Source organism: Amaranthus tricolor, chromosome 3 (genome assembly GCF_026212465.1).
Source record: "Amaranthus tricolor cultivar Red isolate AtriRed21 chromosome 3, ASM2621246v1, whole genome shotgun sequence".
Taxonomy (NCBI): Eukaryota; Viridiplantae; Streptophyta; class Magnoliopsida; order Caryophyllales; family Amaranthaceae; genus Amaranthus; species Amaranthus tricolor.
The window spans coordinates 3,386,417-3,411,757 of NC_080049.1; the positions used below are offsets into that span (position 1 = coordinate 3,386,417).

At 35.0% G+C, this 25,341-nt stretch overlaps 1 protein-coding gene across 2 annotated transcripts in view; it reads right to left on the minus strand.

The window, feature by feature from the left end:
• Positions 1-1,194: 1,194 nt before the first annotated feature.
• Positions 1,195-25,341, minus strand: part of LOC130809009 (proteasome activator subunit 4-like) — a 32,083-nt gene continuing 7,936 nt past the window's right edge. For both annotated transcript variants that reach the window (XM_057674607.1, XM_057674606.1), the window contains 30 exons: positions 25,101-25,266; positions 23,602-23,718; positions 23,421-23,488; positions 23,218-23,319; positions 22,917-23,133; positions 22,530-22,763; positions 22,299-22,426; positions 20,572-20,689; positions 20,294-20,500; positions 20,049-20,204; positions 19,840-19,916; positions 19,510-19,727; positions 18,004-18,220; positions 17,767-17,846; positions 14,615-14,732; positions 14,361-14,531; positions 13,168-13,336; positions 13,027-13,070; positions 12,901-12,943; positions 12,661-12,806; positions 12,455-12,549; positions 10,085-10,977; positions 7,124-7,402; positions 6,828-6,923; positions 6,141-6,319; positions 5,973-6,054; positions 4,737-4,858; positions 3,874-3,960; positions 1,460-1,613; positions 1,195-1,359 (listed from right to left, as the gene is read on the minus strand). In XM_057674607.1, the coding sequence (XP_057530590.1) occupies positions 1,318-1,359; positions 1,460-1,613; positions 3,874-3,960; positions 4,737-4,858; positions 5,973-6,054; positions 6,141-6,319; positions 6,828-6,923; positions 7,124-7,402; positions 10,085-10,977; positions 12,455-12,549; positions 12,661-12,806; positions 12,901-12,943; positions 13,027-13,070; positions 13,168-13,336; positions 14,361-14,531; positions 14,615-14,732; positions 17,767-17,846; positions 18,004-18,220; positions 19,510-19,727; positions 19,840-19,916; positions 20,049-20,204; positions 20,294-20,500; positions 20,572-20,689; positions 22,299-22,426; positions 22,530-22,763; positions 22,917-23,133; positions 23,218-23,319; positions 23,421-23,488; positions 23,602-23,718; positions 25,101-25,266 (4,825 nt within the window). In that variant the 3' untranslated portion in view covers positions 1,195-1,317. The remainder of the gene's footprint in view (positions 1,360-1,459; positions 1,614-3,873; positions 3,961-4,736; positions 4,859-5,972; positions 6,055-6,140; positions 6,320-6,827; positions 6,924-7,123; positions 7,403-10,084; positions 10,978-12,454; positions 12,550-12,660; positions 12,807-12,900; positions 12,944-13,026; positions 13,071-13,167; positions 13,337-14,360; positions 14,532-14,614; positions 14,733-17,766; positions 17,847-18,003; positions 18,221-19,509; positions 19,728-19,839; positions 19,917-20,048; positions 20,205-20,293; positions 20,501-20,571; positions 20,690-22,298; positions 22,427-22,529; positions 22,764-22,916; positions 23,134-23,217; positions 23,320-23,420; positions 23,489-23,601; positions 23,719-25,100; positions 25,267-25,341) is intronic.

Consider the following 25,341-nt stretch of genomic DNA (forward strand, 5'->3'; position numbering starts at 1 on the left):
TCCCCTCTTAACTCAGGAGCACTCGTCCCTCCTCATCCTTGATGTATTTCACTGCCTCTAAGTCTTGCCGCTGTTTGGCCCTAGTCCTTACTAACTTGAAAATCTGTTTCTCTCCCTCTTTGGTATCAAGCTTCCCGTACAAGTCCTCATAACCACGGTTTTTTGCCTTCGTTACAGCTTTTTTGGCCGCCCGCTTTGCTTCTTTATAGCTCACTCTCTTTTCAATCCTATCCTCCTCTTCCGTGCATACCATAAGTTCCTTAAATATTTTGTTTTTATCTTTTATCTTCTTTTCCACCTCATCGTTCCACCACCAAGACTATTTGAACACTTTTGGTTTACCCAACGCTACCCCCAAGGTCTCTTCTGCCACTTTTCTTATGGTTTTCGCCATGTTCACCCACATCTCATTCGCATCCTCTGACTGGCTTGGGAAGCCCAAAAAACTTATCTCGTTTGCCAGGGTTGTGACCATATCTCCTCTGAGTCTCCCTCACATGATCTTACCCTTGGACTTGACCTTCTTTTCTGTGATTTTCTTCCTCATCCTGAAAACCAGTACTAGAAGTCTATGTTGTGTGGGCATCTCTATACCCAAAACCACCTTAAAATCCAAGCATGAGGCCCGATCTCCCTTGCGCACTAAAAAAATAATCAACTTGAGTTGCATGGCCACCGCTCTTATAAGGTTGCTAATTGAATTGTAAGATTGTAGGATCTTGTTATGATTTTACCACTCAAAATATAATTTCACTTACAATTGTAGGGTCCTTCGAACTCCACAATCTTATCTACAACCCGAATTACTCATTTGCTTTATATCATAGAATCGTAGATCAAAATCGAAAATTAATAGTAACAAACTCTACATCACATTTTTAGCGATGATCTTCATTGTAGTATTCGTTTCAAAATACAATTCATTGGAGTGTTTCCAAATGAAGTAACTTATCGTAGTCCAAAAAACACAATTAACCTTCGCCCTCCTCATTTTTTACCCGATCAAAACCTTTGAAAACTCAAATCTTTCATCCAAAAGTTCATTTAGAGGTAGAGTTAGGCAATAGGTGCTCAATCTATTTCTGAGTTTTATGAGTTGTGTTTAGCACGTTTGCAAGTGGCGTGGGAAAGACTTAAAAAGGGTGCTTAAAACTTATAATGGCTGGCCTTTCACTTTGCACCAACACACACACATACACAACTTTTATCCTCAATAAAAACATTAACACAAAACTTCTTAAGCTTCATTTAAATTGTCATCTTTCTCCTAACACAAGTAGTAATTACCATCTATAGCCTCTTCCTAACTGTGAAATTTCAAGCGAAATACGAGGATGAAGATGAAGTATCAGCAAGAACCTGCAACGCGGTAAGCAGTTAATGAAATATCAACCAGCATCTGTTGTATGGTTTATGCAATACAAATTTTTATATCTTTAAAATCAGATTACTCAGATACCTCCAACTGCTCTTCAGTAAATTGTTCTCTCTGGAAATTCCAAGTGTCTGCATGAGTTCGTCGAAACTCCGCAACAGCTTTAGTAACAGTTGATCTCACAGGTGACGGCTCACCAACAAAGCGAGCCAATAAGGTAACATGCTCTGGCAGCCAACTGAAGCAAAATATTCACTCCAGTCAAAAGACCAAACAAAAGCAACAAGTATCAAATGAATATAATGCTATACGAATACGGAATGAGCAATAAGTTATGTACATATGCTCGTGGCTCACTATAGATTTCTTCTCTCTTCTCGAACTCTAGCAGAGTCGTGAAGCCGGCTGATGAAATGGCTTCAACCCATGATGTTTAAAGTTTTTATTGCCATTGTAGCAGACTTGAGGTGCTATGCTAGTACTATGAAAATACAAGTTAATACTAAGTTTGTACCCAAGGATCTTTCACTATCCCTCTTTTTAGCCGTCTCCAAAAGATCTTCTGTTTCTCTTTTTCCTTTTTTTTACTTCAAAAAACCATATAATTGTGATACTAGGATCCAATTTGTAGTAGTTTCTCTTAAAATTTTCTACTCTATGAACGTGCAACTATTATAATCCCATTCATCCATTTTTCTTAATCTCCATGCCAAATTTAAACAGAAAGATCAAAAGAGTTCCCCAAAACTTGTAAGACGACATTCAAAATCATCAAACATTTTTAAAAAAATGTTCAGGTTGCTACTGCTTTACCCAGAATCAACCAAATTATTGAAAAAGATCATCAAAGTTGGAGCATATTGTATCACTGCAAAATATATACTACAACATTTATAAAAAGAATTTCAAAAAAGAAAGATAAATGATATACTACTTTATTCGGTTTAGGGTTTTTTGGCTCAAAGTAAAATTAATGCTTATGACATCACTATTAATTTAGTGGATAACTTTGAAACATACAACTAATTGAACATTTTGTATAATTAATCAACTATTACTGCAATGTTCCTTACCATAACTGGATATAACCAAATAATTAAACACTAATTATAAGAAATGAGATAGTCAAGTGAAATTTTGCTTGATGCGCTAAATGCATACTTATTGGTGTGTGCTGAGTGCTGATCATTACCAGGTGTTTTGCGGGTGAGCTACTGGCCTCTGCTCTCACATGCTCTCCATGGCATAGAATCCTTTAACCAATTCATGCACCTTTCTTAATGTCAGATTATAGTATGAGCCCACTCTAACTTACGGCCAAGATCTGCCACTAACTTACGGATTCCCCCTCCCCCCTCTTGAGTCAGCTCTTGAATAAGCTCTTTCTGTAACATCTCTGCTATCCTATGAATTAATACAAATCTTCTACGCACGTGAGCTGGAAAATATGGTATTCCCAATTCCCCATTCATCCACTTTTCTAAATCTCCCTGCTAACTGCAAAGAGCAAGCAGAAAGACTTTTTACGAATAGTAGGATTAGTAAATACTAATCCTGCCTATTTATATAGGTTTGGATTTCTGGTTTAAAATGAATTATAGTTTAGTCAAATGCTTATTCTATATTTCGAGCGTTGACATTGTTATTAATCATTTGAATACGATGTAAATTATTACTCAAAGATTTTTCTGTAAAGCAAAGGAATGTTTCCAAACTGCATGAAATTGCATTATATTGTGAATCATCTTGCTTCTTGTTTAAAGTTCAGATTGGCCTCCTCATGTAGCCCTAAAATTCAGGAACACATTAACATTGTTCTGAATAGAGGTGTTCAACGTGCCGAGTCGGAGAAAAATCTAAATGGGCCGGGTTATGTCAAATTTAAACAGCCGGGGCGGGTCCAATCCCATTTAAACCCGACCCACTTTGACCCCTTTTTTCTAAGTTCATATAATAGTTTTTTTTATTCTACTTTCTGGCCCGTTCGGTCGACCCACCTATGTATATAATAATATCATATAAAAATATAAAAAAAAAGTGGTAAAATTTTTTTTCCTACCGATTCCTATAATAATCCGACCTGGTTCGACCCTTTAAACCACGGCCCGTAATGGCACGACCCATTATTGACCCGACCTGCTAATGACCCGTCAAAATGTGAGCCGATCCTTGACCCGTTGGATCGACCCGCCCCGTTAAGCACCTCTAGTTCTGAACGTAATTGACCAGCTATCAGCAAATATCCCCCCTCCTTAAATAATCAACTTTTACCATCACAAAAATATTTATGGTTTTATGATTTATCAATGCACTGTATCGCACAAAACATGATCTAGTAAGACCAAAGGATAAAAAAGAAGCATTCCAATGCAGGGTAAGAAAACAACATATCCCAGAAACAAGATATCTCCGGTTTACCAAATATAGAGAAGTGGATAATAATGTCTGGTAGGTAGTAGCAATAATCAAGAGATAAAATTAGGAACTTCCACATTTACCTTGGCATATCATATGGAACAGACAGGACGCAAGCTGTCAGCGCAAGCACAGCACCATGAACAAAAGCAACAGAATATGCTGTTTTTCTGCCATTTCACATAGAAAAATAAAATGGCTGAGAGAATTCACATAACCCATCCAACAAACAAAGACACTGAACCCTAAAGTGCTCAGAGCATCGGTGCAAAATAGGCAATCCAAAATTAATTGTGTTAAAGGTACAGGATAAAATAGCAACGCCGTAATGTCATGACTATTTTTATGCAGTAGCAGTATATTAGAGGAGACGGGGAGCATGAGTTTGTGAAAACAATATATCAAATGCTCGAATCCCTATAGAAGAAGAAAGAAGCATGAATCTTTTTTCTTTTCTATCCAGCCGGTTCTACTTAAGACATCATACCAAAAATGGGACGTGTACAAAGAGATGATGGCCATCATCAGGACACAGCAGACTTGGAACTTCGATGGCTCTCAAAAATGTATTCAGAATTCAGATACTACAACATATTTAGAGCTAGAAACAGATGGATTGAAAACGGCCATGAGCTTCAAGGCTCTTCAAGCAATCATAGCAGGCAAGGGAAAACTGAGCCAAGGCCCATTCACGCTGCAGATCAAGTCAGGCTAGCAGACTATATCATAGGTTCTATTCTCTTAAAATTTATATTTAATTAAAAATGAAGGACCCCATGATCCTAGTGGGGCTTATGCTTGAAATTGCTAGTGGTCATGCGCTGCCTAACTTCCATATTTTGTGCTGTGCAAAGCTAGAGTGTGCGGCCTCATATTCGGTCAGACTCAGGCCCACAGCATACCACACTATCACTAAAAAGAAAAGGCAGCTTTTCAAAGATCTCACCTTTGTTTTTTCTTAAGAATAAGAGTTGCCTCCCTAAATGCCCTTCCACGGAAGTCTTCAGCAAGAATTTCATCCCCACCTTTCATCAAGCCAGCTAAAACAGCTGCTGCATGTTCTCGTACCTATAAACATTAGCAGAACCAAAAAAGGATATTTAATTCAAGCTACAAAAAGTACTATATAAAAATTAATTTTTAAACTAGATCCATGAGCACAAATTTAGATTATTTTTCTATGTAAAGACTGATTGCTCAAAGCATAAATACAAATGCCACTTAAACAAAAGGCATATATTTCAAGGTCACTAATCGCTACCATTGCCTTGACGTATGATCCCTCCGTCACATAGTGTTCTTCCCACTTTCAGTTTCAGACATACAATAAAGTTCTTCCACTCTTAAATTCCCTTCTGGTATTTCTAAACATTTTTTCTCCCCCACTAAAAGTACAAAAACACATTTACTTTTTTCCTTGTCCCCACTCACAACTATACTAAGTGGGATGAACATGATGGGTTGACATTGGTTAACAGATTAAAAACTGAGTAGTAGAGATATGAAGAATGAAATGGGGTTATAGATCATTAGAAGTTAAAGCATTAGATCATAAATCAAAGAAAATATAGAAGTCAAATTGCATCAGCTTAAGCTTAGGTTATTATTTGGTATGTTATCAAGGCCTTGTGAACCACTGACTTATGTATCGAGAAAAGTTTGCTATCTCTTGTACAAGATGCATATATAGCACAACAGTTTGTACATATATCTCGGAAGCAGGTCTTCTAAAAAGTATGGATGAAACAAATCCATGTTCCCATACCACACCTTGAAGTTGAAACATATACTAGTTGTTTACCGCCCTCCTTGTGTGTTTCATGTCTCCTTCTTTGCGTAGTCTTATCCACATAGGTTCACTAACCAGCACATTTCAGAGAGTGATTGTCACAAACAACCACCACTAAGATCAAACATTTAAGAACCTAAATACAAAAGAATCCAAACAACCATTTTGTAAAGAATTTTCCATGTTTTTTTAATAAAAAGTAGAGAAGCATACTAATCAACCCTTGTTTGAGCATCTTAATGCATAGAAAACTAAAAACAAATCTGTAATAAAACACATCAGATTGCTGAAACTATTCAAAAGTTTATCGCAGGAAATGAATACATGCATCAACTTCGATCTACCATACAAAATTACATATTGCAATTCATGGGTACATGGAAGGAAACTTACCTCTACTTGGCCATCTATGAGTAACTTTTCAACAATAGTCCAAATTTGTAGTTTTTCAGCATGTGGAAGGACAAAATTGTGCCTGTTATGAACAAAAGAGCAAAGATGAAATCAACAAAAAAAAATATAGATCAGAAAATAAAAAGCATGAGATTGCTAAAACATTACCTAAACATAAATGAACGGAGATATGTCAATGTAGCAGATCTGGTCCGCCAATTAGAATCATTAGCTGACTTATGGATAACAGCAACAGCATTTTTACGATGTGGTTCTTCAAAGATAGTCCATTTTAACAATTCAAAAGCAGCTTTTGCCAATGTTGATAAATCTTTATTTGATATATCCTTCAAAAGCCAAAACAGGTTTTCATTTAACAAGTTTACATGCTCTGCTTTTATACACAACTCTAGTTCAGACTTCACCCAATGTCTTCTTAATGCTTAAAAAAAATAAAAAACGGAATAGTGACATTTTATTATGGTCTTTCTACCTCCCACTCTTTTCTTATACATATTTAGGAAATAAGATTCTTCCTGTCTCTTTATTTTTTTTTTTTTGATAAATGTCCGATAAAGGTCCCTTTACTTTTCACTCTCTCTAAAGATGAGAAGATTTTAAAGAGAAAAGAAAAGACAGGAGATAAAGAGTCAGAAGTACAGGACAGACAAAAACTATTTTCAATGTAACTGATGTTTGACAACCTGTCATTATTTACAACAGAACCAACGTCTTGATGAAAGAGTTATCTATGATGCAAACTGAAAAAAGGGAATTAAAATTATTCAATAAATGAGGACACTAGACAACCATACAAGACAGGAAGCAACGAGAACAAGAAATCACTTAGCACACCTGCAAAGAAATCACAGGGTAAAGAATGCCGACAATTGTCTCCATCAAAAACAAGGCTCTGCCTGACTTCAGCAACGCAATGACAAAATGGAACAACTGCACATTGTAAAAACAATAAATTAGACTATACTCAGTTTTGAATCTGCAATAAATCATGTGATCGCACAATTAGATAAATCCAAGCCAGTGACTTCCACGTCAGAGGTTGTAATGTTTGATTTCCCCCAACCACGACACAACTTTATCCATAGAGTTACAGCAAGCTGATACTTATTCTCGAAGAAGAAATGATATACCGTTTCCATCCTCTTTACATCTTCTACAGAATCATTTGGGATCCTATTTTCCTGGAATACATCTGCATCTGCATCAATATGGTCGGAGTGAGTTGTTTTCTGAATTCTAATGGCACATTCAGTAGCTTGATCCAACAGAAGCTGACTCCAACTACCCTCAGCTATCTCTTCACCCACACTACGGCTTCCACTTAGGTCAGGATAAGAACGGGCATATAATCTATGGAGCTGAACATTTGAGCATAATACACAAAGGATAACACCCACAGCTTCCCTTACCTGTCCGACAAAAGTTTGCACTTTGATAGTCAGAACTTCTAGGCAGAGACAATGCTACGAAAAGATGCAAAGACAAATGATTCTTCCAACTATGAGTCAAATATTTACAGCATGTAAAAGTAATAAACTTGAACAAACACGAAACCTTGACTCAGTTTTACAAGGCGCAAACCACATCAAAGCACAAAAGGGTCCCAGAACATAGATGCAAGGAACAAGGCGAAAGCAGAGTTTTGGTGAGGCACACTTTTTTTGCACCAAATCTCATAAAACAATTCTTAAGCGTATTTGATACATAAAACAACATCAAATACACATTATAATTGCATATAAGATCGAAAACATAATTATATTTGCTCTAAGCCACTAATATAGTGCATAATAGCACAAGAGGGTACTTTAACCCACATTCTAAAACATTATGTCTTATTATTATCACATTGTTCAATAAGAAAAAAGAAAAAGAAGACAGAAAAATCAAAGACAAAAATTCAAAGAAGAATGTTAATGTAAGTGCCAAAATTCATGACTTTGAATATTTAATCGAACATGCCTTAGCTTGTACTTTGGAGAGGAACGATGAGGATGTGTCGAGTATAAGTGAATTGAAGTGTGGAACGGTTCATGAGGTGTTTAACATGGAGCATTAGAGGTTCCATTGAGGTGAGGAACCATGCCTTGTACAAGTCAAGGCATGGGATGAATGGTTGCCCGATCGAGGCAACGTGAGAAGAAATGAACAGAAGGCAGCAGTAAGGCTGCTCGTTTGAGCGACTGTTATGCTCATTTGAGCAGCACTTCAGTGGGCAAGCAGTAGCATTCTGGTTTGAGTGCTCGTTGAGCATGATGTGGGCTCGTTCAAGCACTCCACCGAGGATGCTTTCTGATCAGTTTCAGCTATGTGGGTGGTATTGAAGGGTGATTTATTTTCTGTTTATTGCCATGTTCATTGTCATACTTAATTATTATGTTTATAGTGGGTGTAAATTGTGTGGTGTAATGGTGATTAATGTGTGGTTCTAGAATGATGTACTCCTTGCCTATAAAAGGATACACCATTTATAAAACAAAAAGCACCACAAACACACGAACTTGCGAGAGGGCTATTTCATTGTAAGAAACTTGAGTGTTCTTCATAGAATTAGTATTGTGATCTTGAGAAAATTGTTCTCAAGATAGGGGAGGGTTATTTATATATTGTATTGTTCAATCTAATTATAAATAAACTTTATTTGAGGGGGAGGTATCCAAGATACCTCATAAACAATTGAGTTCATCTTTTCTTGTAATTCTCATCTTGTTTTTCCATTGTTGAACCACTTAATACTTTCATTTCAAAGAATAAAGAGGAAAAATTAAAGAAAAACTAGCAGAAAGAAGTAGATGAAAAAGCCTAAAGAGATGCAACAGTGAAAAAAAAGGAAGCTCCCCAAGTGAAAAAAGCCTGAAGAGATGCAAGAGTGAAATTTAAGGCCTCCAAGCAAGTCCTTATTTTTTTTTTCCCTTTTCTCTCTCTTCGAAAACCTCGAAATCTCTTTTCTTTTTCTTCGTCTCTCTTTGAATAAGACAAATTATTTAGTCTCATTTTTCAAAATTTTAAAATTTTTATCCCCCAAAAGCGAAAACATAAAAGTGGATGTCCTTAGAGACGCATTTTAAAACTAAAATTTTGCTCGATCTACAACATGAAAAATAAGAAAGAGTAAGGAATACAACAAAAATTGTTCACTTCACCACTACGAATGACGTAAAAGCATGTTATCAAGAAAATCCACATATATATGATTTGGTCACATCTTAGGGCTGCAAAGTTATGACTTATAACATAAGACGAGCAATACAAGTATCACTGCAAGAAAAATTGTTAACCAAATTGAAAACTGAAGACAACTACTGAACTACCATGATGAAATTAAAAAATTAAAAAGAGAAGAACTGTAGTAAATGAATATGAAGACAAAATCAAATAAGCTATGCAAACAACGATGAAGTGGCGGAGGCTAAGGATTCGGAAGACAGTAGCTTTTAGGTTGATGGTAAGCATACTTTAAAGCTGACTTAGATTTTCAAGACAAGGGAGACCTAGAAGAAATTTGCAAGCTATGCAATCTACAACGAATGAATTCAGAAGACAATAGCTTTCAGGTTGATACTAAGCATACTTAAAAGTCAATTTAGATTTTCAAGACAAGTGATGTCCATAAGAGATTTGCATCGAAGAGAATGGTAACAGCATCCTCTAACAATTTTGAAAGTTTGGGCATTTGTACAAGTACTATGTCGAGATTTTAAAGATTGTTCAAATAAAGTTACCACTTCCCAATAATAAGTTATTAGATTTGTTTTGCGCTCAACAACTTTATCTTCTGCATTAGCCACTATCACAGTGACAACTCGTAATATAGTAAATACTCCATAAATTATCAAAAAGACCCTTCCTTATGAGATGGATAATTTCCAACGTAAATATTACATCATTTACAAAGATGTATATTAAGAAACATAGAAATGCAGTCCATAATAATTAAACAAGGTATAGAGAATCCTAGCACAGATGAACTAATTTAACCTTAGCACCTCGCAAAGCTCATAATAGAAACACCTCTTTCTGTCGTCTACAGTATATGCAAGTGATAGCACAAAGAGACAAATCTAACATGTAAAAAGAAGATAAAGACTTACTTGTGCAGATGAATGACTCATATTAAGCAACAACTCATTTAGTAGTCTCTGGTGCTGCAGTAGTTCAGCTTCTGGCATATTAGGAGGCGACACTTCTATAAATACAGCTGCCAAAAAAGCATAACGTTTGGCAATAACAGTAGTATTTGCAGTCTGAGGCAAAGGTTTAAGCAGACAATCCATTATTTTCTGTCGTAGTAGTGGAACTCGTGTTCCATGCTTTCCTTTACCGGTCACAGCATATCGTATGCAAGATACCCACTCAGGTATAGATTCCACTGATGGTGCCATGATAATATCCTGCAGTTTAGACATTACCCAATCATCCCATTCCTCAAGAAGACCATTCACATCAGAATGCAAAATACCAGAAAATGCTTCTGCAGCGACACATTGCTTTGATCTATCCTGAGAACTTGCAAAATGATCCAGAGGGCTCTTTAGAGCTTGTAAAACAGAAATTCCACACTCTTGAATCAATCGCTTGAAAAATCGAGCAAAGTCTGAATAGAAAGTACCACTTCCAAACAAAGAAATCCAACTAGGAGTTCGTGGCCAAGAAGCTGTGAAGTCAAAGTAAAAAAAGGTAATTGATTTGTCTGCTACGCTCTGAAAGGAAGCATTTCCATAATTCCCCCTAGAAGATGTAGTATCACCATCACTAATTGTGTGAACATGGGAAAGGCTATTAAAGGTCTCATTAAAGAATCCCTCTTCTTGAAAAATTTCAACTAAAGCTCCTTCAATGGAAGATTGAATGACACCTTCAACATTTTCTGGGGATGACTCAGCTAACATTTTATGAGACGATTCTTTTAATAATGTATTGAGAGCTGAAATTGCAAGAAATCTCGTTTGAGGAAGTTGACTTCTTAAGTTCTTTAAGAAATGTCCTGCAAAGAAACAAGATGTGGTTAGCAACTTAGCATGTGCCAGAATTTCACATAACATAGAACAATAATGATTCAAAAAAATGCGACCAACATTTACAAAGACTACACATGAATACCCAACCCCATTCGCACCCTCTCTCCCACTAAATTAACAAAACACATGAGACCACTCATATAATAAGGGTGAACTAATTACCGCATACATCAGTAAAATAATATCAATTAGCCATTGACAGATTGCAAATACTAATATATCATATACTGGCATACTGCTCTAATTAAATAAAGTAAAAGTGATCGTATTTATTTATTTTAGAAAGCAAAATTTTCATTGGATATCTATGATTAATAATCAACCAAAAAGATCACAAACTCACGTAGTTAGTAAGTCACATTTGAATGCAAAAGTAAACAAGGTCACATTTTAACTAAAACACAAGTCTTATTATTAATTTAAAATTTAAATGATTATAATAGTGAAAAAAGTTTTTAAAAAAGAAGAAAAAAGGTCTATGGATATTCCTAAAAATTTAATACAAAATCAAAACCTAGATCCGCAGTTTTATCAAAGGATACCGATGCGACCTAGATAAGTTGGGGTCAAAAAATTGAGATCGAGACCCTATGAAACGGATATGAATCCATGAATCTAGGTTGGGTCCATCCCTATTTGCCAACATCATCATTTTTCATATCCTAGGTGTTATAAAGTTAAATATAATCGGGCCCTTTCCAAGTGAATGTTTGAAGTACCTTGTTTCAATGAAATATTGATCAATGTTAAACATAAGATTCAGTGTTCATAATTCTTTTTGAGAACTACAATCAAAAAGTTATGTGATCAAGGTGGGTCGCCAAGGTTAAAGGGTAAGTTCTTTATCAATAAACCAACAAAATTATATGCAATGGGCTTTCAATAGATATCATTGTAGAAAGACAAAGGTAGTTGTAATGTGTATGATAAGATAGTTGAGTGGACATATCCTAAAGGATAAATTCAAAATGAAGACAGAAAAAAGGGTCTAAAACTTGTTAATAATAAAGAAAAAAAAATGAGAGAAGACTATCTATATTGGTTGGTTTGCTCAAGTGCAAAGACAAAAAAGCAAAAGTCAAAAGAGTGGAACATTGGAACATTGAGGAGCTAAGTAAAGAAAGAGACAAGCCAAAGATAACCTGGATAACTAAGTAAAGAATGACTTATTGACTTGGAAGTCCCAAACTACAAGAGCATGACAACAAATAGGAATGAAGAGGAGAATAGATGTAGATGATAATTAAAATTGATGTAAAAGTTGTATATTAGTATTAGATAATTAAATTAATACTCAAAACAGTTGAATAATCTTTGTTAGCTGATTTGTTTTGTTTCATGCAACCACCTCATATTGTAAGGTTCAAGGCACTGACATTGTTGTTGTTGTTGTTTCTATCCATTCATATACAACGGGAAACAAATTAACTAAAGCTCACTCACCAACAGTTTCGCTTAAAATTTGTGTAGAGAAGCGTGGATTATTCCTAGACGCCATCACCACTAACAAGAAGACTCTATTGGCCATTAGATTGTACCTGTAGGTACAGTAACAACAAAGCTGAAGTGAGTTTGTGGGATCATAATGATAATGAAGCTCTCATAAATTCAGCAATATATCTTTGACAATCAAGATAAATGCATTGTACCTCCAATGCAAGCTATTTGTATCGAAACTCATAGACCCTATCTGAGAAATCAAATCAACAAAAAGTTGCCCATCTGACTGGCTATTTGATGCCTTGAAGAGGTTTTTGGGTACTCCAGAAAAAAGAATGTTGAATTTCACAAAGAGCTATGGTCAATCAGAAATTTGATTCAGTAACGAAAGGCATTACTTAGAGAAAAGCAGATGAGAAAATCCAAGAATTTAATGTGCACGAGATTACCTCGGTGATTGCTTTTTGAGCTTTCAAGGATTCGTGATGTGCACTAAACAGGTGAACACAAAAATAAGATAAAACCCAAATACTGAACTTGAAAACACATGGATGAACCTACATATACCATAATACCTTTTCAGAATACCAATGGTGAAGGAAGTGAAAGCCTTTGAATCCTGAAAAATTACCAGAAGAATATTTTAGAAAATAAACTTTTGAAAGTTTTTTTTTTTTTTTTTTTTTTTTTTTATAGCAAAGTAAACAGTTAACTACCATGGTCAAATGCTTAAGAAGCGTTCGATCGGAAAGAATGGTGCAAGATCCAAGAACAGCATATTCAGGTGAGCTAGGGTTTGTTAATTTCTCGGTCAGGACAACCATGCACTTTGAGACCATAGACGGCCATCTCTTTAACATCTTCAGGAGGCTCCTTGCAGCAAGCCTGATTTCCATATTATTTTAGAAAAAAAAGAATATGCACAGTAGAGAAAAACTGGTACATATAATAATGGACAAGATTCTCTTCCCTAACATTTATAAATTTATGAGAGCTAGTTGACTAACAAACAAAAGAAGACTCAAATTTTATGAACACTTCCACATTTAGACACTTTACCATAAACTTAAACATATACCCAACAATAAAGATCAGTAGGCCAATGATCCCTCAAAGTCAACTACATCAAAATTAATGTAACAGACTCCAAGATATTAAACCTAATACACGGAAAAACTTTCCAACATCAAGCCAAAGTTATGCCGATCTGACACAATTTTTGAAAAATATTACCCTTCAAATTGCCAAACATAATCTCTAATAAACTAAATTCGCTAGAAGTCACTACTGAGAACCCTTCAGTATTAGTCCCACTTCTCTTTTTGGCTAAGTCACCCTAAATATGTCATAACTATTTTGGGTTAGATTTTTTTATTTTTTTACCTTTAAATGTCTCGGTTCCTATTGTTGGGTTAGGGGTAAGATATTTTTGGCTAAATCTCCCTAAATGTCTCATTTCTCTCTCCTTCCTTAAGTGGTCACAACCACTTTCTTAATATTTCTGCAAAATGAAAAGGGACTAATAAGGAGTATAATATTCATGTGAAACTCCAACCAAAAGTCGTTAACTCCTTACCGATGTCGATTCTACAGTCATTGCATATTCATGAAGCCTCAAAAGAAAAATAAACAAAACCTCTTTGAAAAAGAATCACATTATATGGTTCATAAAGACACAAACTGAATATGTCTCCAAACAAAAAAATATATAGCATATCTCAGCACTTTCAAGCAACCAAGAATACAACACCCTTTTTTTGCAGGAATTCATCCACAGTTTCTCAATCCAAACAAATATTTGAGAAGTACCAAATGAAGAGTTAAGTGTCAAGAATTGTACTATTGTGAATTTTCTAGCTAAAGAATTATTAATGTGACTATTGGGAACAACAAGGCCAAAGGAACTCACGAGCGAACAGTTTCATATCTATATAAAGCAAGGTCTAGAAGATCATCCATCAGAAGTATTGCATGACTTGATGGAGAGACGTTTCCACTGGTACGATACAAATGAAAAGAGGACTGTGAAGCTCTCCATGTGTTGTGCATATATGCCTTGTCAGCAAGTGCCCAGAGTGGCCTGAATTCAAACATTAAACAAAATTTGAGTGAAGAAAACTGAGACCATATGGCATTTAAAAGAGCATTCAGAAAAAGATAAACCTTCTTTTCCCATTTGAATGAGAGGATGTCACAAAATTAACAGAAGGTTCTACAATGGCAGCAGATTCCAATTTCCATGCTTGTCTATGATTTGACCATTCATCAAATTCAAGACTTCCTGCATCAACAAAATAAAGAAAAGAACCTAAGATAGTAAACAACATTTCATTGACCAATGCTATAGAGTTGCTCCCACCTAGAGACCTAGACTCCCACTTAGATGAAGTATGGGGGTAGGATATGCACAATCTTACCCTTGTGATAACAAAGAGGTTGTTTCCAATTAAACTTTAATTGTAAATGCAATTCCACATAACTAATAAGTGATAAAATGAGTCATATTACAAAATCCATTATAATATGAAAAAGAACTATAAGAGTCTTCAAGCCCCCATCTAGATTGGATAAAGAGGTTATGATTGTAAAAATAAAGCAAAGTTAGTTTAACTTTGTTAAGGAAAATTAATTTTATTCAGCAAAGTTTAGTATAATTAACATATAAAAACACATTGAAAATTCGCATTCCCTCATTGTGGCATAGGATGAGAATGATATATGGGGCAAGTCTAGACTCAAATCTTCCTTAAAAGGGTTATTTAGAAATACGCAAATTTTCTAAACATATGTCACAATACTCTGAACAGTAAAGTAACAAAAAATTTTAAAAACTTTGTCAACAAGCACCTTATGCATATCAAGTTTTGTGACCAACCACCATATTTTCAACAACCCCCTTATAAGTTAAATTTAAATATTTGAAATTATAAATTTGTAACTGAACATTAGTCATTTTTCTGGCCAAATATCCAACATGTAAGCCCTACTAATTAGTGCAATCAGGTTTTCTACTTCTCTTCTATTGACCTCCTTTTTCTCAGTTAAACATAATTATAAATTCTCCCTAACTTAATTCAAGCCACAATATTATAGGTGCTTGTTGACACTATTTCTCAAAAGTTGTTATATTGTTTATAATGTGGTGATAACGTTACACCAACTTGAAAGGTTGAGGTTACTAGCATGTGTCTAATTGATGGTTTTCAAGTCAACAATTCAGCGCCAATCATAGAACTTGGCATTAGACCTTTTGGGATCTTAGCAATTTGATGCACAAACAATATAACTTTAGATTTTTCGGTCATCAAGAGTCTTTTCATTCAAAAAAATTACAACCATAGAGAGATTAGGTTGGTGGAGTAAAAAAAAAATTTATCCCCTTGATCATTTACATTCTTAATGGGTTTGGATAATTTTAGTTCTGTTGGTTTTGAGATATAGAATGGAATGAAAAAAATCTGGTTAATATGTGTTGCATAGCACCGAGCAACCTTAAGCGCTCTGTTCTGAACTCTTTATAGGGTAGAATCAATTAGATATGTTACACTAGAATGTGGATGAAGGAGCTGGTATTTCAATGTAGAGGAACTCATCCTTCTGTAGATCACTTAATGATTGGAAAGAAGTAGCACTCTATGCTCTGAATAGTTAGGTCTAACAGCATTATTAAGCCCACAGGAGCAACAGAGAAGATCTGACAGCATATCTCCAAGATAGAGGTCTTTAGTTTGGGAAAAGACCAACAATATACAACTCGTAACTATCCTACCCGAGGCTTCTTCTTAAGTACATTTCTTTCTCTAGGCAACTCTTAGAAAATACGAGTTCAAATGGAGAGTCAGCCTTACAAGTAGATGGGATGTTTGCCAACATGATAAAAAGTTAGCGACCTAAGCACATATTCCAACTTTCCCGTATAGTGTTTTCTTAGGTGCAGTGACTACTAAGAGCTTTGTCTGGAATTTGCTGTGTGATTCAGGTTTAGCTAGAAAAGAAAAATAAATATAGCTTGGACAATCTATAAAAAGTAAAATTGCAGATTTATTGAAGCAAGATTACTCAGAGTGTGTTGTAGCATAGGAGTTAAGCAGTTTTGACATGAACAGTGGTTGTTCTGTAACTTTGCAAATACAAACCTTCATGTTATTCCAGTATGGTGTCGAGTTGTTGAAACCCTTGTTACTTTCCCTCTTCATACAACTAGGTTTGTGCCTCATTTATAACTTAATTCATTTATTATCAGTTTAATTTGTAGGTTAACTTAAATATGTTTTTAGCGCTAACCCCTTTCAATATTAGATAGAATTATGACTAATTTACTTTGGCATTTATTGGTGATTGGGCCTTATAGTTATAGTTATAGTTATGCTTTTTATTGGTAATTATGTATTAATATTCAGGTATTGTTGATTTATTGATGTTAATTACTTGTGGTGAGGGCTAGGTGACAATGACAATGAGTACGCCACAATATTTTGTTTAATTAAGCTTTGTATATAAAAGACTACATTTAGTACAAATTAGGATATTTGTTGAGTTATATCTAAAGGGAACACCAAACATTTAAAGAATGTGATTTACTTGGGGATACTTTCCTATATTAATTATTATTTTACAAGTGTTTGCAATCAATTTTTCAACCATGATGGTCTTTTGATGATTTACGACTTTGGCATTGTTGTTGTTATTTATAGTAGGTTTTAAAACTATGCAATGTCATGTAATTGGTTATTCGAAATTAATTTTACGACTTATATCAATCAAATTTATGTTTATAGCTAAGGACTTTCACAAGCCGTTAACACTTGACTTTGCAGTTGAGTATGACAGTAATACTCTTTATTTAGGTATTAGCTTCCACCACTATAATTAAGGGTTGTACTTTTTTTTTTCCTATTTTCTTTATTCTTTATTTTTTATTCTTTATTTTTTTTCTAAGTAAATCAGAGGTGCTACAGGCCCCCCCCGTAATCACTTTGTAGGCAAACTCATGGGTGAACCTATTTCAATACCATTTTGGTCATTTCTTTTAAAATTAATTCCCTCTTGATTAGGAATAGTTGCCTCCTGATTCCCCAAGAACAAAAGAAACAAAAGGAATGCAATCATAAATAAGATACTAGATATTTAAGAGAAACCCACAAATCACAAATTACTTCGCGAATCAAATCTCTCACAGAATCATTATTAAATCCAATTTAGCTCATAGAAATTCATTTTAGCTCATTGAAATGCAGTTTAGCCATCAAAAGGTCAGTAAACAAAAGACTAATAATAACATCATATACCCTCCTTCAACATATCTAAACACTTACCATAATTGATTAGAGCATCCATAACACGGATAATGAGAATTAGTAATATGCTATCATCCGGTTTTTTCTCCAACAAGTATCTGAGCAACACCATCAATTAGGTTTAGCACAATAACTCAATGACTTATGCAAGTTTCCTTTTTGGGTTTATTTATAGTTATCCATTTTCCTTTTCTTAACCATTATGAAAGGAAGAAGTAATCTCATAAAGTTTACGAAAATGTTTTAGGACACTACCGGCAGGTTGCATGTATAACTTGTGCTGCCCTCACTCGCATCTCCGTGCTGCCAACTCTAGCTCCAGCAGCGCCTGCGAGCAAGAATAGATCTTGCACTGTGTCTTCAACATTATCGGTAACAAGAGAGGGATTGAAATCCGGCAAGCAAGACAATACACCTTGCAATGAGGAATCAATCCGCAAAAGAGTCACCTTGAGGTAGTCTTTTTCATTTCCTGCGCAACGCCACTTACTAGTCAGATATTCTCTCATAAATGAATGAGCCTCTAAATCTGTTTTCTAAGAAAATCAATTAAACGTTCGTGATTTACAACTAAAGGAATCAAAACAAAAATAAAACTTTGGTCATACCAAAGACAACAACTGTCAATCTAATTCAAAACCTATAATTTTGAAAAGGACAAAGCTAGCCTTCAACTAAATGCGGCAATTGAATCATCATAGCAATAACATTTGGAATACTTATATTCAAAAGGTGGAAGAATCAAATGGTGGAACCTAAAAAATGGGGAATGTTGATTGTTGATATAGTCTTTGAAGAAATTAATTGAAAAAGCAAGGAGGATGAAAATTCAACTTGGATAATGGTGATGAATTGTATCATTCATACAGCTAAGTAGAAGGTTGTAATGAAGAAAAAGACTAAAAATGTGGGAGTGAGTAAAATATTGCAAAAATACAAGGAAGTCAGAATTTAAACAAAACATGGGATACGTGAGGCAAAGTTCAAAGTGTACCGGTAAACGACAAGTTGAACTTGAGAGAAGAGGAGACAAATCATTAAAAGATGACCAAATGGAGACAAGCGCTTAGAAAGAATCTTAGTACAGTGAAGTATGTTAATCAACATCACAATCCAAGATGAAGAGATCATAAATAGATTGAAAGAGTACTTTGATGAAACACGGGTGACAAAAGACATTGACTTAATATTAGACGAATAAACAAGGCAAACAAAGTAGAGGTGAATATAGTTTTGGAAAAAATGACACATAAATGTGTGTCAAGCTGACATTGTCATTGATTTGTTTTGGTTCGAGTAGCTCAGTAGAGATTAATGCTTAGCCATTGTCATTGTTATTCTGTTTAAGTCAAGACTATTAGATTTAGATAGATAAATCTTAAAATAAAATTAAAATTCATAGAAAACAATTTTAAGGTAAAAATTACAAATAATTAGAATAGATATGAACAGACTAACAAAATATGAAACCAATAAAAAATTGGTATGCTTTTTAGTAGTTAAAGCATATTTTAATGGTATAGTTTGCGTAATTTTGGGTTCGGTTGACTTCGGGCGTGTTTGATTTGAGTCAAGTTCCTGATGGGCCAGTTTGGGTCTTGAGTCAACTTCATCTGAAGAAGAGTCCATTTTTTCAATGGCTACACCTATCTTTAAAAATTCTAGAAAAACTGAAGTAGAAATCAATGATATTTAAAAATCTTTATCAAGAACAAGCCTTTAGAAATTAAGTGAAATTATCAAGGAAAGAAAAGTCATCACCTGCACTAATATGAATTTTATCTGGGCATATTCTCACTAGTGAATCTAGTGCATCAAGCGCAGATTGAAAATGGAGGGATAGAAGCTCGTTTGCATATGAAATTTCCTCCAACACTGGGACATGCCATTTTGGGCCGATTAGTGGTTTGTCACTTGAAAAATCTTTTGTGCTCATCCATTTCTCCATGAGAGGGACATCGGGATGTTGCAAAGCACACCTATGAACTCAATTTGTGTCAAGTGAACTACCTTAATAATAGGCGGCAGGAATCAGCAAATTCATAAGTGTGTGCATTTGTATGTGAATGTCCAAGGCCAAAAAGGAAACACCTGTACTGGTCGATAGGATAATAAAGCACCAAACTACCAAGGAGAGAACGGAGTAAATGGTCACCAGCTCCATTAATCTGTCCCGCAAACAAAAACAAACCCGCATAATTTGAGAACAAGAGAAAAACACTTTTGACCAGCATGGTTGTGAATAAGCTACTCAACGTAAAACTAATACACCCAATACAAAGCATGAAGCCAAAAGAAACCTTCCAAGATGGTGATTCGAATGCTAGGTTGATAGCTTCTTTGAACTGATCCTTGCATCGCAACAGATGAGGACCCCCATAACTGATGCAAACTGACAGTACTTTCAACTGATAATCAATCGCAACTTCAAGAGCTGGAGAAATTGAAGGTATTTCCTAAAGTATCAAAATCACATTAGCCAACAAAGATCCAATTATAAATTAGATTTTTTTTTTTGAGAAAATAGAGTAAAAGCCTTGCTTACAAAAGAGGAAGCAAAAGTCCCACTGACAAAGCCTGTTCGAGGCATCCCGTTCATAGATGATATAACTGATGAGAGCATTGGTTCAACAAGATGGACAACAGCCTCTTCTCGATTTGAGTGCACACATGCACAGCAAAGAAGACCAACCTCTGCAACAGCCCCAGGAAGTATATTCGTTTGCACAAACTTGGAAATTTTCTTCAACGCCTGCAAACATGGAATAATTGGAGTAATATGTCCTTTTTAGGGTACAACATTGAAGGATACAAAGCCAAGACCTGAGTAAAAAGTGATTCTGACAGTTTTCCGAACAAGATTTCCAACATGCAGAAGTAATATGGACCATCTTCAACAAGAAAAGTACCGGAGGTAGCGACAGAATTAAGTCCTTCATTCCTAGTACCGTAAACGATTTATTTGTTCCCAATTAGTGTACATTCTCACGCAAAAGAATTTCACAAAAGAAACAACAGGTCATGAGCTGACTCATAACTTAATTATATTTAAAGCTGTTTTGAATCTCGTGCAATGCATAAACAAAGCTATGGTGCTCATTTTTATACGGATCTAAAATACTTAAAGATCATATTCTAAAAACGGAAAGAAAATGTAGCAACACATGAGAAGTAGATTATATAATTTTTCAAAAACGAATCATGGACATATGAAATTGATATTTTTTTTAAATATATACAAACTCCTTATAATGCTCTTACACATTTATTTTGAAATATCACTTTAAAGCAAATTCAACACTCAAAAATAAGATCAAAATTTGTGGAATTTCACCCTTCACGTGGATTAAACTAGATATGGTTAGAGATAACAACAAAGAACATTATGATTACTTAGTTTTATAACAAAGTAACTATCTGCTCTAATGAACAAGCTATACTATATTTTTGCAGTGTAATGCATAGCTTTGATGATGATCATCATTCATGCACGTGGCCGATGTATTAAACATTTGGAGGGGATGATTGTAATCAAATTCGTCACAATCAGATGATAACGACGATAACAGCAATTTTACATAGTAATGGAATGATGGTCATTCTTGGGCTATATGTTGTTTGAGTTCATTTTCTAATATAATGTTTAGTTTTAGTTTCGTAATGACATAAATTATTTTAGTATAAAATTTGCTAAAAATAAAACAAATATATCACCGAATAAAATTAATTTATAACAAAAGTTAAAATTAAAAACCGTATGGTATGAGAGTCTATCTAGCGTCTTCTAAAAATAGAACTAACTTTGGATATTTCTGTTATGGGCTCAACTTTGTCAATTCCTTGTATTCTTGGCGTTTTTAAGATCGGGCAGTGCCCGTGGATAGGGGAAGGGATTGTCTCACAGGTGGGGGAAGGCTAATTTAATTGGTGGCTAGAGCGGTTGGTTGTGGGCTGCCAGCGGCTGGGGTAAGCAATGGAATGGTGGGCTAGGATGCAAGATTGGAGTAGATGTGGTTTGCAGTTTTTCTTTATTAAAATTTTAAATTGTTTTTGAGAAAAAATGCCATCATTGACCATATAAAAGATCCCTTTTTAAAATTAAAAAAAATCAGTAAAATTAAGGTTTTTTCAATAAGAATCTTTTATTCAATTTCCGTTGCAAATATTATTCAATATGCAAGTCTCATCTTTATCAAAAGAAGTCATTTTCAACATCAAAAATCACATGCAACTCGCAAGCAAGTGTGACTAGCTACTACCGGTAATCATTATGTAAACTCCCATTCCAAGAACGAAAAGGCAAAGTTGAACCCAAGGATGTGAATAGCTAAAGTTGTTCACATCTTGATAAGATATGGCAATGATGCTCCTATTACGATTTTTTCCGTTTTTAAGCAACAAGGTATGCACATTTTTTTTCACGAAAATATAGAGAGCTGGCATGCTTTAGTGCGGTGTTATATTCTCACATATAACTGCAAGATCCAATATGAAATATCTGGATCGGATGTTACAAATGAGAATAAATAATACGACAAAAGCATTCTTACGTGACAGAATTTGGTTCCAAGTGTAAGAGTAATGAGAACAGGCGACAGAGAAATTCATCAAGCCACTCCGAGAAGCGGATAGCTGAGATCGGCGTCCTATTATCAATACTATCTTCGATGACAGCCATCTGAAAAGATTTAACATGGATGTAAAACTATCAGTTACAATAAGAATAAAAATTAAAAAAATTAAAAAAAAAAACAGTGAATTTTATTGAAAATTGCACTTACATTGGAAAAGATGGAACCAATCAATTGCATGGTTGCTAAAGTCTTTGGAGGATCATTGGCATCCATTCCCAGCAATGCATTTGATAATGAGATGACTAATAGATCAATTATTGAGTTTGGATAATCAGAATCATCAGGTCTTTCTGCTGTAGATGAAAGAGATGTGAAGAACAAAGACCGGCCTGTATAAGCTACAGATGTAACCGCTGTCTTCAACTGGTGGGTGGCTGTCATCTGGAAAAAAAGATAAAGGAATAAAAGAACGCCATATCACTATCTCATTGCCCTTTTCTAAGAAAGAGAATTATATTTATTATTCCATGTAAAATATGCAAAGGGAAGTATCATATCCCATGCTGATGGAAGATTTCTAGCAAGTCTACTAACCGTCTCCAAAGCCATATGAAATCGAGAAGCTACGAAGGGAAGGACAATAGAGGGCTCTACAAAAGACAAAATTGAAGTTGCTGTAGCAACCGTTTCAGATAAATGATCATTTTTGCTGTATTGGCCACGATCAATCAGCTTTAACACAGTACTAACAAAAGAAACCCTCTCCAATTTTCCCAAATATAGCTCTGGCCTTCTGGAATCATTAAGAATCCTGCATGAAGCATTTTAGAGAAATAAGAGCTAACAGAACCTTTCTATTGACATAAATGATATAAATGAAGGGTGGATTTCTTACTTCTGCTCATACTGTAAGCGCTTCTGAAACATAATAACCAGATACAACAAAAAACGCTCCATAGAGTAGGTCCAGCGACCACCATTAGAGGGATGATAATATCTGAAACACCAACAAAAGTGACTCTCGAATAAGCACTCTGTTCAATGTAACTAATAGAGTCTGGACTCTGGACACTATGAGGAAAGCATGAGAGTACTCACTGTTCCAAAAGATTGATCAATTTGTCAAAATGCTCTTGAGCTGAACTCCCAGGTCTGAGTAGATACACCTGTATCAAACAAAACATTAAAGCATAGCCAAGTATGATCAATATGAAACATACTAGGCTCTTTATATAGTATGAAGAATGAGAATACTTTAAAATGAGTGACAAGATCTTACAATAGATTTTGCAATGGCCTTTGATGGAGTGGACGTCTTGTTAGAAAACAAGAACCTAGTATTTCTTGGAACACTAACAGAGTATGGGTACGAACTAGCCCCATTTGCCACAGGAACCTGGAAATATCAAAGAGCTAGCATGTGAATCTTTTCAAGAATGATAATGAAAAGGAAATATTCCTCTTTTGTTAAAAAAAAGCCCCTGAAATTCAAGCTACAAGCCTCAAAACATCTTGTACTCATGTATATGCCATCTTCAAATGTCTACCTTCATCACGAAATCATTTGCATGTGTAGGAATTCTAATTAGGAGCCCCAAAATTTAGAGGGCCACGGTTGTCCAATATATAGTGCAAAATATCGCTTACATCATCGTATTGAACAGGTTTTGGAGTTTATATGCCTGAAATATAGACCAAAACCACAAAACCCTATTTCTATTTGCTTAATCACGAAATTCATTTGCAACTATTACCGCGACTGAGATTTTACACTACGGTCCAGCAGGTACCCAAGTTCAGAAAAGAAGACACATGTTTAGAGAATTGGATGGTATAAAACTATGATTAAAGGGTGAGTGAGGAATGTGATAAAGGTCAAAGAAGTCTCATAAATGAAGCTTATAACTAAAGGTTGAGGGTCCTGCAATAGGTAAACTAGATTTGCGTTTTAGAAACAAAGCTTGAGTCTTTAGCCAGGTTGGTGTTTGAATTTTGATTACATGAACCAAGGAACTATTGTTTGAGTCTTTGGATGTCTAGGGTTTCAAGTGAATTTGAACTCTCTTTGGTTCATTCTTTGTGTCTATCCTAATTATGACATTAGGAGGGACCCAATATGCTCCACCGTCCAAAGTCGTGAGTTATCGCCACCCAAGCTCTAGTCGTTCATTGCTTACAAAAGACTTTGAGAGCATCACGGTATTACACGGATAGAAGAACAAGTCATAGAGCCGATAGGCTCAACTACATATTCAAGAGTAAACCTACCAAGGTTCCAAATCTAAAACACATGTGCCAGGGAATTCATGAAAGATAATATAGTGATTGGGAAAAATTCAAGCATTTAGGACTCCATGCCTTTGTGGAAGTGTTAAAAGTCCAACAAGTGTACTTGAGGTAAAAAAAAAAGAGGCATGTAACATGGTTGAGGCCTGCGATGGATTAATGGTGAACTAAATGTAACTGTATACAAACATCAGATGAAAGATGTTCCACAAGCACTTGATTTTAACTTTATTCATAAGAACAACTTTAGCAAATATCCCTTGTGACAATTCCCTCATCAACTATTGATAATGGAATGTGACATTCTCAATGATCTTTTCTTTCCTAAGACCAAGTGAGTAGAAAACTTCCATATTTCATCAAAAAGTTTTTTTCCATGATCTTATAAATAGTTTTTTCTTCTAAGCTGCATAACTACCATCCCTTTACTAAAGAAACTATGAATCATTCTAAGAAAAAGTAGAATGCCAATTAGAAATACAATAGCCTCACCTCAAACATATTCAAATACTTAGCAAAAAGGATAGGCAACAAAGGCTCCCAGGTGATAGTGTCATAGTTCTTTGTAACACGAGCAAGAATAGCAGCCCATTGACTATTCCAAAAATGGCAATTTGGAATAGAACTCCATACTTCTAAGCATTTCTCGATCCAAGCCCTGCCATCCAAACAAGAGTAAATTACTCCTCCAGAAAGAAGACTTAAATTAGCATACACAAACACAAGACCGTTC